The sequence below is a fragment of the Trachurus trachurus genome (assembly GCF_905171665.1).
Source record: "Trachurus trachurus genome assembly, chromosome: 7".
Classification (NCBI taxonomy): domain Eukaryota; kingdom Metazoa; phylum Chordata; class Actinopteri; order Carangiformes; family Carangidae; genus Trachurus; species Trachurus trachurus.
The window spans coordinates 23,470,648-23,486,274 of record NC_139901.1 but is presented as its reverse complement, the minus strand read 5'-3'; the positions used below and the strand labels follow the sequence as shown (position 1 = coordinate 23,486,274).

The 15,627-nt window shown below is 41.8% G+C and overlaps 1 protein-coding gene across 3 annotated transcripts in view; it reads right to left on the bottom strand.

Annotated features, from left to right (window-relative positions):
* Positions 1-15,627, bottom strand: part of LOC310989218 (poly(rC)-binding protein 4-like) — a 47,537-nt gene that overhangs the window by 5,185 nt on the left and 26,725 nt on the right. For 2 of the 3 annotated variants that reach the window (XM_083976205.1, XM_083976206.1), the window contains exons 4-12: positions 15,104-15,136; positions 13,627-13,743; positions 8,406-8,537; positions 6,206-6,334; positions 4,933-5,007; positions 3,728-3,799; positions 1,809-1,850; positions 1,636-1,711; positions 1,094-1,143 (exon numbers count right to left, since the gene is read on the bottom strand). In XM_083976205.1, the coding sequence (XP_083832331.1) occupies positions 1,094-1,143; positions 1,636-1,711; positions 1,809-1,850; positions 3,728-3,799; positions 4,933-5,007; positions 6,206-6,334; positions 8,406-8,537; positions 13,627-13,743; positions 15,104-15,136 (726 nt within the window). The remainder of the gene's footprint in view (positions 1-1,093; positions 1,144-1,635; positions 1,712-1,808; positions 1,851-3,727; positions 3,800-4,932; positions 5,008-6,205; positions 6,335-8,405; positions 8,538-13,626; positions 13,744-15,103; positions 15,137-15,627) is intronic. The other variant, XM_083976207.1, reaches the window with a different exon arrangement.

Genomic DNA, 15,627 nt, shown 5'->3' with positions numbered 1-15,627 from the left:
AGTGATAAGTTCCTTTATTATCACAAATACGCACACTGTAGCTTATTGAGTCACTCCCACAAATGTCGTCCTGCTGCCATAAATGTTTACTAGTGCGTGGCATATTGCTCCGCAGTTGAAAATAGTCCCCAACAAATGCGCAATCAACTTCTATCCAACTGCTTTAGGAAATTACCAAGACTTTTCACACTATAAAGCCTGATTTCGAAGGGTTACGTCTTCAGTAGGAACTAATGAGAAAGTAAGAGATGAATACAGTGTTAGTTTTAATCTTTCCATGGGATTTGTTGACGGTAAAAAAGAAACCACCAGCCATAGCCTTTAATATACTGAGCAACATATTATTCTTTTGAATGATTGTGGTTCTGTTATTGCACCAGATAAAGCTGCAAATTAAATCGTAAATCAAATGGTTTCATTATTAATTTCACGTCATCTGCGAGCTTTATTCCTTTTTTTTCTGAGTTAAATTCAAAATGAGAATTACAGGGAGGAATTGCTATAATTAATGAACAGATGTTTTCTGTCCAAACCAGCCAAATGTAGTAAAGAGGAATGATTTGAGGAGAAATGTTGTCTCGCTCTATTTTGAAGTGGATCTATGCATTTTTGATTCCTACACTCAGATTGGAAAGACATTTTCATCAAACCCTGGCGGAAGCTAAGTGAAGAGGGAAAGGATCTTTGTCTGTTTTCTTATTGGCTGTTTTGACAGCAGACAGCTTCTAAGTAGGTCAGGGAACATGAGAGGATTTACTGAGCACTCATGGGACTCACTCTAAGACACTGCAACTGCTGCCCAGACAATAATGCGAAAGGATCCATATCAGCTCAAAATCCCTTTAACCTTGGGTTAGTCGGAGGTTAGAATAATGAGGATAATTAGTCAGTTGCCAACATGTCTCCCGTCTCTTTTGAAGTCACACCAGACGCTTCTGCAGTTGCAGCTACTGCATCTGAAGTCACCTGCTGCAGAGATGTGTGCACGTGAGACGAGCGCCGACTTCCTGTTGTTTTTGTCTTGTTGTTCAAATGGGAATACACAAGCATCATAAAGAAAAAAGAAAAAAAAGTTGAAGTTGCCTCTCCTTACATCATTGGGTATAAGCAGCTCCTGAGATGTCTGAGAGTTTGAGTCCATCCCTGATGAGAGAAAATACAAGCACCAGCTGAATGAAATTGACATATCAGGCATTTCAATATTTATTCAACTCCTTTGGTTAGTGAGGCCACAAAAACGTACAAGTGACATGTTGGAAAACCCATTCACAGAAGATATAGATACTGCCAGCAGTTAATTTCCATATTAATGGACTGATGTTTAACACGACACTCATTCTTTTCTCCCTCCCAGTTCTCTGAGTCTGTGCAACGTATCATTTCACATAATAGTTTCTCTCTAAGACTGGGAGATATGAGAAAGCTATAAAGCCTCTTCTCCTCCTTCCTCACTGACACGAGCACATAATCGGTGCGGCTCACGACCGTGTGCATTACTTCTTACGTCCAAAGACAGGTGGACAATCTCCGACAGATACAGATAGAGGAGCAATGCAAAGGTGAAAACTCGGTGAGCTAATACTAGCAGTAATATAATCCAGAGCAAATACCCACCATTATTTCTTCTATACGTACCAGGCATAACGGTCGAAGGAGGCTGGGCAATAGGACTCAGGCCTTGCTGCATTGACAGCTGATGTAGCTTGGCCAGCTATAAAACAAAGAGGAAAAAGTCGATGTAGTACACACCAAGCCATAAACTACTCATGTTATATTAAATGATAATATATATCTACAAATGGTCAAACCTCTGAGTGTGGAATGCCATATTGGTTTTGCAAAGTGTAGGCCTGAAAGAGAGCATCCTGCATTAGGTAAATTACAGCAATAAAACATCACACACCAGCAATAAATCCGCAGCCTCTTAATGGAAGTGCTTCACTATCAATACATGCCTGTTTTTCAAAATAAGTGAAATGAGTCTTGATAGTGAACGTATGCAGAGGATATGTACCGTATTTTCTTCAGAACCTCCTACCCGGCTGCACAATGCAGATGTCATGTTGTGGTTTTTTAAGTGTGTGGTTTGAAACATCCTTGTGTGAGATTTTTTTTTGCCTTGACCCCAATACAGCGGAGGTCATTGGAATTTGGTTTCTAGTGCTCACGGCCCTGATGACATATAAAAGATTCAACAGCTCCTCTGGATAATACACAGACCTCGCTACGCACATTTATTAGACAGACTATCATGTTAATACAAAGTATCTTCCTGTGAGATACATGTGGGTGTTGCATGTTTTAACCTACGTATTTTGTTAAAACTGGGTCTATACGCTAGTGTTTATGTCCTACAAACCCTACTGCAGTTTGTGGTAACATAATAATAATTCTCTCTTTTTTTTCTCTTTTGATCTGAGCATTGTTATTACATCAAATAAGTGCCTATGTGTCATATATGCATGAACAATAACAGTTGTTTATTTGCATTCACACAGAAATTATTATCAGTATCCTGTATATCCTATATAATAACAGCATGAAAGTGAAGATAAAGCCTAGAAATATCTGGGATTTGGGAGGATCACTGATCTCTACTGTCAACATCAATCACAGACACAGTGTGTAGAGCAAATTTAAGTATGAGCAACATTAAATTAGGAGAAATTTGAAAATATCATTGCTGTGTTTAGCTGTTCAAGATGGTCCTGAGTCTCCAGACAGAACATTAGGATGAAAGGCCATTTTTCACAGCTGTGAATAGCACAAACTAAATTCCCTTTACCTCTGTTGTATCTATAATTTATTTATGTGAAATGCTAGAATCACCCAACCCCTCATTACTTTTAAATAATGCAGACTCACATATGCCAACTCCCTTTGCAGTCAGCCCACCCGTCAATATCCAGTGTACATGCATCTATATATGTGTGTACATATATGTGTACTGTAATTAGTGAGGGTTGTGTCTGTGCGGCCCACCCCTCCCCTCCTTACAGTTATGGTTTCAGCAGACAGCACTTAGCTTAGCCTGACGCCAGCAGTCTGGCTACTATTACCAGTCCATCCTATATGGTCATAAACTGGAGAGAGACAGAGAGCTCAGCCCTAGCAATTCATCAATACATTAGAGCTGTGTTTATATAGGAAAGTGCACAAACACCACAATTTAGCAATAACCCTGTCATTTATAACAAGAGGGATATCACTCTCTGAACTCTTTATGGGCCGTTTCATTTTCCACAATTAAATTTTTTCAGTGTATGACTGATCTGTCAGAGGCTGCTGTGTCCATTTCATACTATGACACTACGTATGTGCTATTTGCTGTCATGGGAGGAATATTCCTAAAGCTGAAATATTTCTGGTGCAGAGCTAGGCAGGACTAAAAAAGAGACGGCAGAGCTGTGTGAGTGGTGGTGTGTGATGGCGTCGTGTTTCAGGAGAGGTTATAGCTCTTATGACAGGCTAGAACAATAGCTGCAGCTTATTCTCAGCTGTTGTTTTTAATGCCTCATGCCAGATGATGGACTGTGTAAATTTGGACATACCACACAACCCCCTGCTCTCACTCACCACTCAAATCCTCACAGCACTGACACTCATTCCTATGCTGCATGATCATGTTGAAGATCAATGTGTTAGAAACGTGCAAGAGATATGTTTTTTTAATGTTCATAAAAACAGAGATTATTCATTCACTCCACATGAAGGTTTGTCCGGTTACCTGCTGGAGGTCCAGGCCTCCCTGGGTCACTGAGTACAGAGGGTGAGGTGCAAATTCTGGTGCCTCAAACACCTACAAACACAAAGCAACACCGAGTGAAAACATGTTGTTCACTGCTGCAACATATTTCATGTTTATAATGTCTGGACTGAAATTATTTTTGCACTGGGAGTGATGATTACTGAGAATAAATGTGTGTTTATCAGCCGAAACCTTCCAATATCACAAATAAAAACCTGCAATTACATTTTTTTTTCAGGGCTTCAATTTACACCAACTCTGGTCTGAGATCTGCTCCCGGTTCTGCATTTCTGACACTTTCACACACCTAACAAGCTTATATAGGCTATGACTCATCTGCACACCCTTTCCTATTCCACTTCATTTTCTCCTCTGACAAATTATACAAACATCTCTTACCACTGTGCAGCCTCCATTAAAGCCATCTCCCAGTGACCGGGACCTCGCCCCAAGTTTTAATTTGATAAGTTTATTATGTTTGAGTATCAAAAACACAAAACCATTCCAGAAATTGACCGGAGTCTGAGGCAGCACAAACACTGTCAGAACTGCTGACAGCTATGCAGAATATCTGGGTGCTGCTGTAGCCAGAGGAGACGGCAGGTCTCCAGTCTCACTTGCTAATCTTGTGACTTGCTCCATGGGAGGGTGGAGGTCTGTCCCTTCTCAAACAGAAGCATCTCACATAGCACTCAACTGTGTCCACCCACATACACACACATACACACACATACACACACATACACACACACACACACACAAACCACCCAATCCCCCACTGAGGAGCACCTACATGCGTCATGTTTCAGTATAAGGGTTCGGCCAAGACTCCATCCAAGGAATTGATTATTTGTAATGCATCCTCCTTCAAATCCTCTCAAATAACCATTTGGACTTTAATTAAGTTGTGAGGGTGTCAGACCTGAATTCCTAATTCAGTACCATCTCCACAACAACTAGATGAGTTGCCATGACGTGTTGTACAAACATTAATGGCGCCCCGAGGATGAATCCTAATAACCTCAGTGAGTCCTCCACTCCACCACCAGGTCAAAATTTTCCCTTATCTACTCCAAACCCCCTGTAAAGCCTTTATGACCTATAAATCCTTTATGGAGAACCACTGTGCCTCTCGTTCACAGATGAGCCACCCAGATGGCGTGGTACAAATCTCACTCCTTTACCTGGTTACCCGCGATGAGGAGGGCAGCTGGCGAGGGGCTCGGCCGGTAGGGGATGGTGGCGCCCTTCGGAGGAGACTACGGAGTCAAAAACAGGACAAGGGGTTAGAGGTTTGAATCAATCGTTATTATTAATTTCTTAAAATGATAGTAATAACTCCACACATCTCCTCTGAAATGACGTCTGCACTTAAATCAAGGGTCGAGGCTCAAACAATAAGCAATGGACTAAACTGCTACGACACTACATTAATCCCCTCTTTTGATTTCTTTTGATTATACTAATCATTCCTTAAATAACTCAAGTAGTGTGGTGAGAGGTCTTTGCAGCTCTGAGCTTTAGTTTGTATCAGACCTCAAGGCTCTGCAATGGTTTGCCCTCTGGATACATCAAGCATCCACAGACAAGGAGACAAGGAGATGAAATTCTTCAAACAGCAATAAGAAAAAGGAGATTATAAAGTGTACATGACAGTGTATATCTTATCGAGTTACTGCAGCGTTGGTGATACTGTTTTGGGGTATAAAATGTAGAGCATCTTTTCTGCGGGAGCAGTCACAGCAAATTCTTTGTATAACTTTGCATAATTTAAATCTCTGAGCCAAAAGCAAGAAGCCGCTGGTACAGAATCCTAATGAAACTTGCAAGCCTTTGAAGAAAGCCCTGGAAAACTGGATCAAACTAGCAATTAGTCAGTCAGGTCCAGCTGCAATGCTAAAACAAAAAGGACTTGTGCACTTCCATGAACACACAGGGAGAAACTGTGCTTAGGGTTGTTTTTCTCTCATCTCCTCCTCGATTTTCTCAAGAGAACTGTTGTCTAAAGGTGGACAGATTTTGCTGCAGGCCAGTTTGTTCTCCCTTAGTGTCCTCTCCAACAACACTCTGCTCTGACCTGAGTGTTGCACCTTTTGACTCCATCTGATGTCTTTTTTGGCAGATCACTGCACAGGAGGTCCAACACTAAAGAAACTGCGCTGCTTTCTTTGTATTCCCTGTTTTCTATAGGATTATGCTACAGAAGCTGTGAATCTAGTCCACCTCCGAGCAACACCATCGTAGGTTACGTTACATAACAAAGAAAACCGATGCAGCCTACTAAAAATGCATTAACATCTGCTGCAGCGGAATACGCACTGGCTGTATGCCGGTAAACTCAAAACACGGATGTCAACAGCAATTATTTCCTTCATGTAGCCGAAGCAGCAGAGCTCTGATAAAATGGGAGCTAGGTGTGGGTATGTGCACTAACAACAGGAATGGTACACCTCCTACCTCCAGGATTACTGTGCAGATGAGCTTGACGCACTGGATTACTGAGTCCTGATTCCCAGATATCGTCACCCCTCGCTCAGTAGAGTTGGGCAGCAAATCCCCTGCCACCTGTATCTGAGCCCCGGTGCTCTGCAAATGATTGGGGTTTAAAAAAAAAGAAAGAAGAAAAGATAAGTTTGACTCAGGAGATAAGACGACAAGTTGTGATTGTGCTGCCCTGGCTTTTCTCGATGGCTCCCTGCTGGCTTAGCTGACCTTATATTTTTCCACCTGTTCTGAATGAAACCATCTGCCCTGTAGTACATTTTTTAATGTCAAGACCTGCCAGGTTAGGAGTAAAAAGTCACCCACAATAAGAAAATGTGATTCTCCTAATTTGAACAGACACATCCCCAATTTAACATGCCCAAAGGAGAGGAGTATAACTTCTCATGCTTTAATCTATCTCTATCAGACTGTAGGATAACTGGAGGCCGTTGATGAGCTGCACGCATCCCAAAATGCTTTTTCAAGGGAGCATGTGTCCTGTGGCAACCAAACAAACAAAACAGATCTGCAACTGAAACAAATTTGGGATGCGGACGAGACAAGAAAATCCATCTAGCCGCATAAAATCAACGGGATGCTATTAGTGGTGAAGGTAAAGGTTAAAATGAGGAGCCTATTTGTAGAGGAGTACAGAGCTAAAGTGACAGAGTCAGATGTCTCTGGCAGCAGATCTGATAAATGTAATCCTAATGTTTCAACTGGGCCTAAATGTAGTCAGGAGTTTTTCCCTTTCAAAGCTGCCACTGCTGAGTCATGCTGTATGTTGTACTAAGTGATTTATCTTGGCTGTATTGTCTCGCTAATTTCCTGTCTTGATGGTCTAAATCCAATTTCAGTCTAGCACCAACCTAACGTGCAGATAAATGGTATCTGCTACAGATTTGCTTGTTTTTATCCAGAATGCTGCATGCTCTGTGGACTGCTGCGTTTTTAGCCACATTAGCACCGTAACCATACAGATAACAGTAATAGACTGATGGTTGTTGTACAAACATTCACAGTTCAGAGGGGAAATAATCCAATTGGTTTTGATTTTGCTCTAACTTTTCCTCTTGCACCACCAACAGGTCAAAATTACACTATTTCTTGTGAGGTTTGTCTGCGAAATGAAAAGGCACAAAGTTTTGAGTGAAGAGTCTCGACAACTACTGCACAGATTGACACGGCATTTGTATTTATTTCCCTTGAGATGAAATTGTCACTCATCGGTCATCCTCTGACTTTTTCTATCCTGCACCAGCTTAGTTATTCTCTGAAATATTTTGTTGGTGTTTTGACCAAATACCTGCAAACCTAATGATATCCCCTCTAGCCACAGCTGTGCTTTGTGTTTAGCAGACATTAGGAGGCTAACACAGGCTAAATCAGGTCAAATCAGTTCAATTTACTTTGGAGCACATTTAGGAACAGCAGATGTTGACCATGTGCTGTGATTTGTACAGGACTATCTATCAACAACAGCATAAAAAGATTCATGTTGGGTCTTCCCGATGACTATTCTAGGGGTAAAAACCCCTTAAAAAAGCCTTAAACATATCAGTGAAGGGGGGGGGGGATTCCACAGTTTATGACTGATGGTGAAAAATGATCCAATCAGCCATTTGGATTTGGATTTTGGACACTGGATGAGAAGCAGCAATTGGTCAGTGGATCTGAGGGGTCTCGTAGTGGAGTAAGGGGATGGAGATTTTAAACAAGGTGAATATGGTAATCATTATTTTGCTAAAAGTCAGCATAACAGCATTATCAGTACTGTATAACTATGTTAGCATGATATTAATTCAAAGCACAACTGTGTCTCAGTCAAGTCAATGACAGGTGCTCTTAATAATTTTCTCAAATGTTGAGTGCTGTGGATGTTGAGTGCATGAGAATTTCATATCTCATTGGTTTATAGGCACTGTGATCTAAAACCAATTATTACCCCTTAATCACCACCTCTCCATCCTTTTACAGTAATGTATTTCAACTGTATTTTCAGATGGCAGGTCAAAAAACAGACGTATAATGTATGAAATATAATACGCAATGTCTCTCCATCCCAGCTGCAGGTTTCCTCTCACTTCCGAGAGCACATTTGTCCTTTGCATATTTCAGCTTTCGGCCATCCTGTGAAATGAGGATGAGGTAGATTTGCGTTCTGGCTGCTCACCTCTCTGATCTCCTTTATCTTGGCTCCTCCCTTCCCGATGAGAGAGCCACACTGGCTGGCAGGGATGACCAGGCGCAGGGTGACCGGTGGCTTGGAGCTTATGGTGCCGTTGGCCACTAGCGTAGCCAGATCCTGGAGGGAGACACGAGAGAAGAGAAGGACAAAAAAAAATGTGGTGAGAGAGCTGACAGGAGGGAAACAGAGGGAGAAGCCCAGAGGAAAAGATCGGACATCACAGGGGTCAAGGTGGGAAGGGAGAGATAAGTCACTGGAGGGTGTTAACTGCAGCAATTAAGACTGAACAGCCCCTGAATTCAAACCAAGCTCAATTCATCTGAACACCTTGAAGTGAATATTCTTAATACTGGAAATCAAAAACCTGCCCAGTTATGCTACGTTACTATGAGCCGCATCAACATTTCACTGATTATTAGCATAACCTCCAAATCCAAAAGCAGGCCCCACACTCCCAGTTTGATCTAAACCAATCACACTACAGCCAAGCTCAGTTTGCTCTGCATCAACATGAATCGAACAAACAGATAAAACAAATGGGATCCATATTGGAAATGGCAGGTGGAGGCAGAGGGAGCAGAGAGCGATCCAGTATCTCTGCACCTAATTAACCTCCACTCCTGTATCTGTATATTTGAGTATGTGCAGGGAGAGAAGTCCACAGGAAGCTGGTCAGCGATGCATGTTCCCAGTTCAGCGTTGGGGTCTGAAAGGGCTGTTTAATCATTTTTATGAACTGCTGAATTCTGCATGAAAGGGGAAACAAAACCACTGGCTTTGAGCTTTTCACTCTCACTGCTGCATAAAACTGAGCCAGAGCACTTTGCCAACATGTCCTTCCCACTGCCTGAACCTGGTCACCTTGAGATTTCCCTTTGAAGATATTTTCAAAAGGAGCTGAATTAACACATTTACTGTAAAGGAGAACGTCTGTTCATGTGCATATTTCTTTCAGGCATCCAATCCATGCAATGTGTAGATACACATCACCAATATCATCATTTGTTAAATAATTGCACCGGTTGTCACACAATGAGATTCGATTTTGAAACAATGGTTTGACATTTCTAGGAAACATGCTGATTTGCTTTCTTGCCGAGAATTAAATGAGAAGATCAATACTACGCTCATGTTACGTTACATTAAATATGCAGCATACAGCCTCAACATAAAGCCAACAGCCAGTTAGCTTAGCTCATCTTAGCTTGTAAACAGGGAGGAGGGAGGAAACAGGAAGCCCTTCCTTTGGACAGACACAGACTATCCACCCGGTCTCCTGATCAGATAGGAGTTGGATATTGATCTTCTCATATAAATCTCAGCAGGAAAGCAAGAAGTAATACAATAACTGTGAAAGCCCACATGCAGCACATGTAACTAAACAAAACTTAAATGTGAAAACCCCACAAAAATACAACCAATCTAACCACACACAAATGATACAGACTGAGAAAACACATAGAAATAGAAATGAGCATAATCCTACTCAAAATACTGAAATATTCCCTTAAACTGTCGAGAATGTTAGAGCATGAATGAAACTCTAGAGAGCATAAAAACATTAAGAGTCAAACCCTTTAAAGAGGTTCTGTTATAATAGATAACCATCAGTGTATTTATCATTTTAAAGGCATGCAACTTCAAGGTAACATTATTTAATGATAAGAATCACCAATTCAACATCAAACCTTCAAAGTTAAATGTATTTCAACATGTCTGGTGGTGATAACAGTCCAATAACAAATGGCTGTGAATATCTCTGTGTTATCTATACAGCGTGTGATTGTAAGTTTAGACAAATAAAAGTATTTAGACAAGGAACCTTTACTGATGCGTATAGTGGCAAACAGTGTTTACGGCACAGGTAGCAAACATCCGCCTGCTCTGCTTGTGGGTGGAGACTGATCTTTTAATTAATGAACAGCGTGTCTCTGCGAACCTTTGAAATGTAAATTCACCACACCGTCTCTCTTCCCATCAGAGTTCAACACACACGCACAACAGACGTGTGACAGAATGTTTTTTTTTTTGTGTGTGTGTGTGGTTTGTGTTGAGGCCATTTTGCAGTAAAATTAGCAGAGTTTGACTTGAGAGCTGAGTCAAGCAGGGTTGAGAGAGACTTCTCCTATAAGAGCATGAGTGGACTATTGAAATCAATGTAATCATTTTAAGAATGAAAGAGCTATGGACAAGTACCTAGCACTCTGTATGCAGAAGGAAAAGATTAAAGTATAAAACAATGTCTGATACATTATTTCATACTTAAATCTTAATCCTTCCTTAAAAGTGATGTGAATAAATCAAGATGTAATATAAATGGGGTAAAGGGAGCTATCGATCTGGGGTATAAAAAGAGGTGATTTCAACTTGAGAGTGTAAACGGGACCTGGTGTGAGAGGACATCTCTGAACTGTCCACCAACCCATGAGGACCTCGAGGACTGGTAGTAGAGATAAGTAAGTGGGTGGCCCAGGAAAGGTCAATTGCTGCTGGTAGGATTGGCAATTGGGGAACCTCCACTCTCCCTGCCATGTGAGTAGAGAGTAACCGAGAGATTCATTGAGACTTTGAGCTGAGTTCACCACCGTTCCTCTACTTGCACCTGGATCAGAGTTCACTGTCCTTCTCAGTGGAAGTTTCTTTCCGGCCCGGCGGAGCCCTCTTTCCTTCCCAAAAAATGGCATAACAAAACTTTATTCCTTAGAGTCAGGGTTAAGACACTGCCATTTAACTGTGATTTGATGCTGCTTTGCCTTTGCTAATTCCTGCAATAAACTATGTCAATCTAGATTTCAAGTGAAAAAGGAGACTTTATTACTCTATAGAGCCATATAAATTATTAGGAAAATTAACATATTGGTATTCCTTATATTTCCAAAGATTTTAAAATGCTATGATATATTTCTATCTACTCATAGACATTTTGATTAGGCTCATCAGGTTTCTGCTCTAGGCGTTCAAAGTAAATTTACAACAAGAAGTTAACTTCCTCTCTACACTTGCATCAGTGACAGTCAAGAAAGGAGATATTGGTTTCGCTGATGTTTTTAATTCTAAATGAATCTACATTTAAAACAGGAAGTTCTCTTTATTTCTCTATTTTGTCGTTCAAGATAGGTAAGAATTAAGATAATCAGTTTCCCCAAAATATCCAGAATTATTAAAGGCTAATATAGGATTCTGTTCAATTGATTAAACTGATCAATTGATTAGCCCTAATAGTTATATTCACCAAGTCTTCGCGTCTTAATTCACAAACAGGAAGTCACTCCCCCCTCACTCTTCGTTGCAGTGCATGATAGTAAATAGTTAAAGCTGTGGTGTGCATAACATCTTGCCAGGGTTTTAAAAGGCAACATAACAAGAGCTCAGATCATTGGAGGAAAGCTGCCGTTAACGGGCGTGGCAAGTGACTGGTCCTGGCTGCTCTGCTCTCCAGAGGAAACTGCTGGAGGAAGTGGGCTAAACGTCTGGCTAAAAGCTAGAAGCTAGAAGCTAGGCGAGCTTCCTCACTACCAGCTTAGACAAATTTCAAGGAATACTATTGGATTACATCTTTCCCCGTACTGAGGATTTGCACCCTTTAAACGGAGAGCTGGTCCAGTAAAGAGACCTGTAGTGGTCTATTACCGGGATCTAACAGGTGACAGGGTGGATGTGTAGCCTTGAGGGATTTTACTCATGAAGGGAACTGCATAATGTTTCCAATAACTGAACTTTAAATTTGAAAGGCATATTCTGATGTGGCTCTTGTGCCGCTCTGCTCCGTGTCTATATTTAGAGAGGCAGATCAGGCTCTCTGACGTCTCGTCTCATTAGAAGAGAAGCACGCAGCTCGTCTGTACAATCAGAAGACTCTAGGCGTCATTTTCTTGATTTGATCTAAAAATATGAGCCACATTTTAACAACTGTGAACGCTCCCATACTTTCCTGCTCCATCCCAAAGAAAAAAAAGGAGGCTCTCAGAGCAAATTGGTGGAAATAAAGACACCGGGTTACACAAGCACTGCTCACACAAAGAGTTGCTGGGCTTAAATCCCCGAAGCATATTGTGTTGCCGGTGGGATAAGGACTCCAATATAGAGAGATTATGAGGCTTTTATGCATGCTGTGCCTCGACACCTGGGAACACAATACATGCATGATACTGTCTGCATGTCTAGTGTTCTCAGAGCACTTTTAAGATTATTAGATCACTCTATTCGCATAAAACTGGCAGCTATCTGGGACAACTTCATCCATTAAACAAAGACACAAGTGATCAGCTGCCAAATGAGAGTGAGTGTGCGCTGCCACGTAATCACAAGCTACCGAGACAGAAACAAATCCAGCGGCCAAAAAAGAATCTGATGATTCTCTTTTGTTTTTAATTAAAGGTGTCAGACGTACAATAACTCAACTACGGTGGAAGCGGCTCGCAGTGGGTCAGCCAACGCGTTGCCATGGAAACTCTGGAGTTACGGGGTTGAAAAGAGGTGAGTCCGAAAGATCTTTAATTAATACTGCAGCGTGCTCCCTGCCAGCATGTGTGTTTACCGAACGCTGTCGACCTGAGCAGGGAGCACCTGTTTCCTTGCCAGAGTCTGCTGTGATGCTAAATCAGAGCGAGGACGGCGCTCGTTCCTCCGTATTAATTAGCGCAGTGATGGACAGTCACCGTGGGGAATAATAGCATGAGGAACTTTGTCATCTATAATTAATTAGAAAACCATGAAAAGACATACAAGTCCTTCTCATTAACACATACAAATCAGTATCATTTGTGCTTGTGTGATGCTCACATGGCCGAATGTACTGCACAAAACACATTACACCATTAGTATAAAAGGTGTTGCAGCAGCGGATACATGCACTTATCCCAATTTTTATCTGCAGAGTAATCCTATCTGGAGGTACATCAAGTGCTATGAAACACAGGTATAATTTTCCCTTTCCATCACTTTAGTTTAGGACAAAATCGATAGCAATAACAGCACATTAGTGGTAATGTCAAGATGAAGCCGAGGAAAGGATCGTTTTGTTTTTGTGATTGTGTGGTGAAAAAGCTTCTTGCACTTTTTCCAACTCTTTCAAGTTTTCTGCACATGCATGTCTTACTGTATCCTGATTATTTATAAAACAGTTTATGGTGGCTTGTTTACATAAGATGACATGAGCTAGTGTGACGGCAGTGAGTATGACGCAGCATTATAGAGTTAGAGCTACCTCCTCCAGCTTGTACGTGATCATGGTGAAAGCTCTGAAGACGCTGTCTGTGGAGCCGGTGATGGTGATGATCCTCTCCGGACAGGATCCCTCTGAGATGTTGACCCGAGCGCTGCTCTGTGGGGACAGAGGTCAATACTTCACTGGACAGTCAACTTTTAAAGGAACAGATGGACATTTTGGGAAATACACTTTTTTTTTTTTTTGCTTTCTTGCTGAGACATAGAAACTGTACAGAAGGCCACCTACCAGCATTTTTCTGCTGCTGGAAGCAACTTCTTGGAGGCACTGCTTTTTAAACCTGCCTACCTGTTTCTGTCTGCCTCCAGTCTTTATGCTAAGAAACGCTATGCAACTGGCTGCCACTTCATATTCAGCATACATACATGTATCATCCTCTTATTTACATCTCAACAAGAAAGCAAATTTCTCAAAATGTCAAACTGCTCCTTCGCTCTTCATGCGGTTGTATTTCCAGAGAAACTGCAGACACACTGTACTGCTCTGCCCTCGGGCAATAAAGCCCCTGCCCTCATCTCCTTCCATTTTGTGTCCTTGTATTTCTCTGAGTTAAAGTCGCATGAGCAGAGACAGGACAACACTCTGACCTCGGGGCCATTTTCTCCAGTCACTCCAGTGAGTCATGCTCCCACTGTAGCTGTAAGCCCTGGGGACGGACTGACAGGATGAGGCTCACACAGTTGGGAAGTAACAAAGCCAAATGTAGCTGGATGACTGGGTGAATGGATGGATGACTACCGTGGGTGAGTGGTTTATCCAGCAGCTCTGCAGGGCTGCATTGTCCCATGACCTCACTATTCCCCTGTTTATTCTTCTGCCTCATAAAGTACAACATAAAACCTTAGCAGCCTAGTGAAAGAATCAAATGTACCGCCACAGTGTCAGCCTAATTACTTTTTAATACAAAGAGTTAACCAAGCGGCATGAGTTTGGCTGCCCCCTTGAGATTTATAAAGAGGCTATGGAGGAGGAGACAGAGAAAAGGGAAGTTGTTTTAAGTAGGAAAAGGAAAAGCAAGGGATTTTGAGAGGGCAGCTAGCGGAGGGGTAGCGAATGATGGAGAGAGAGGATTTAAATTGAAAAGGTGTCGTTACTGCCCAAAAGGCAATTCGGACAATGTACGAGTTCTGTATGCTTTTCAGACTCAAAGCTACCAAACAGGCTTTATTATTAGCTTACTCCCACAGCTTTATTATTAGTACACACATCTGCCAGAAGGCCTGACCAGTTTTAGAGGGCCTTCTGAGATTGCATTACATTTTCTGGTGATATGAACCTGCTTGACTTGTCACAGACACGAAGGGCAGAAAATGAAAGAGATGTGGTTGAGTTCATGTTTAAGAAACAGGGAATAAAATGGGCTAATTTGCACTGGGCTAATTTGCAAGATGCCGATACATGCAGCAAACAGCGGCACTTTGTAAACATAAAGTAAACACACAAATGATTATTGTACCTCTTCTCGTATTCGTTTCACAGTCTCTCCTTTCTGGAAAACAACAGATCAAAGATAGATTTAATCAGATACAAAAGTGCTTTGTTTAAAAAAATACAATTACATCAGTGTCCCCATCCTCTAAGTGAAACCTGCCATTTCAAACCACGTAGGTCTGATTAGGCTTCATCAGAACAAATCCCAGCTGTCTGCAGTGTATCGCGGTGGTGTCCTCTGCACCGCCGTCTCAAAAAGATATCAAATAACATCTGAGTGTCTGAAAGGAAAGTACACCTGCAGTAATGGCTGTACATTCGGTGTGTGTGTGTGTGAGGACCTCCTGCCAGGGACAGGGACATTTTGTCGGGCTTGTGTCATACTGCAGCACATCCTCTGCTGGTTTTTATGATTGCTTCTTCCCCTCTCCCACATTGTCTTTTGGCTAAAGTCCATCCGAGCTGTCACACCTATGTTTCACACCTTTATGCACCCGCTGACGATCACTTTCTTACAAGAGCATCAAAAACAGTGTCATCTCTCACCCT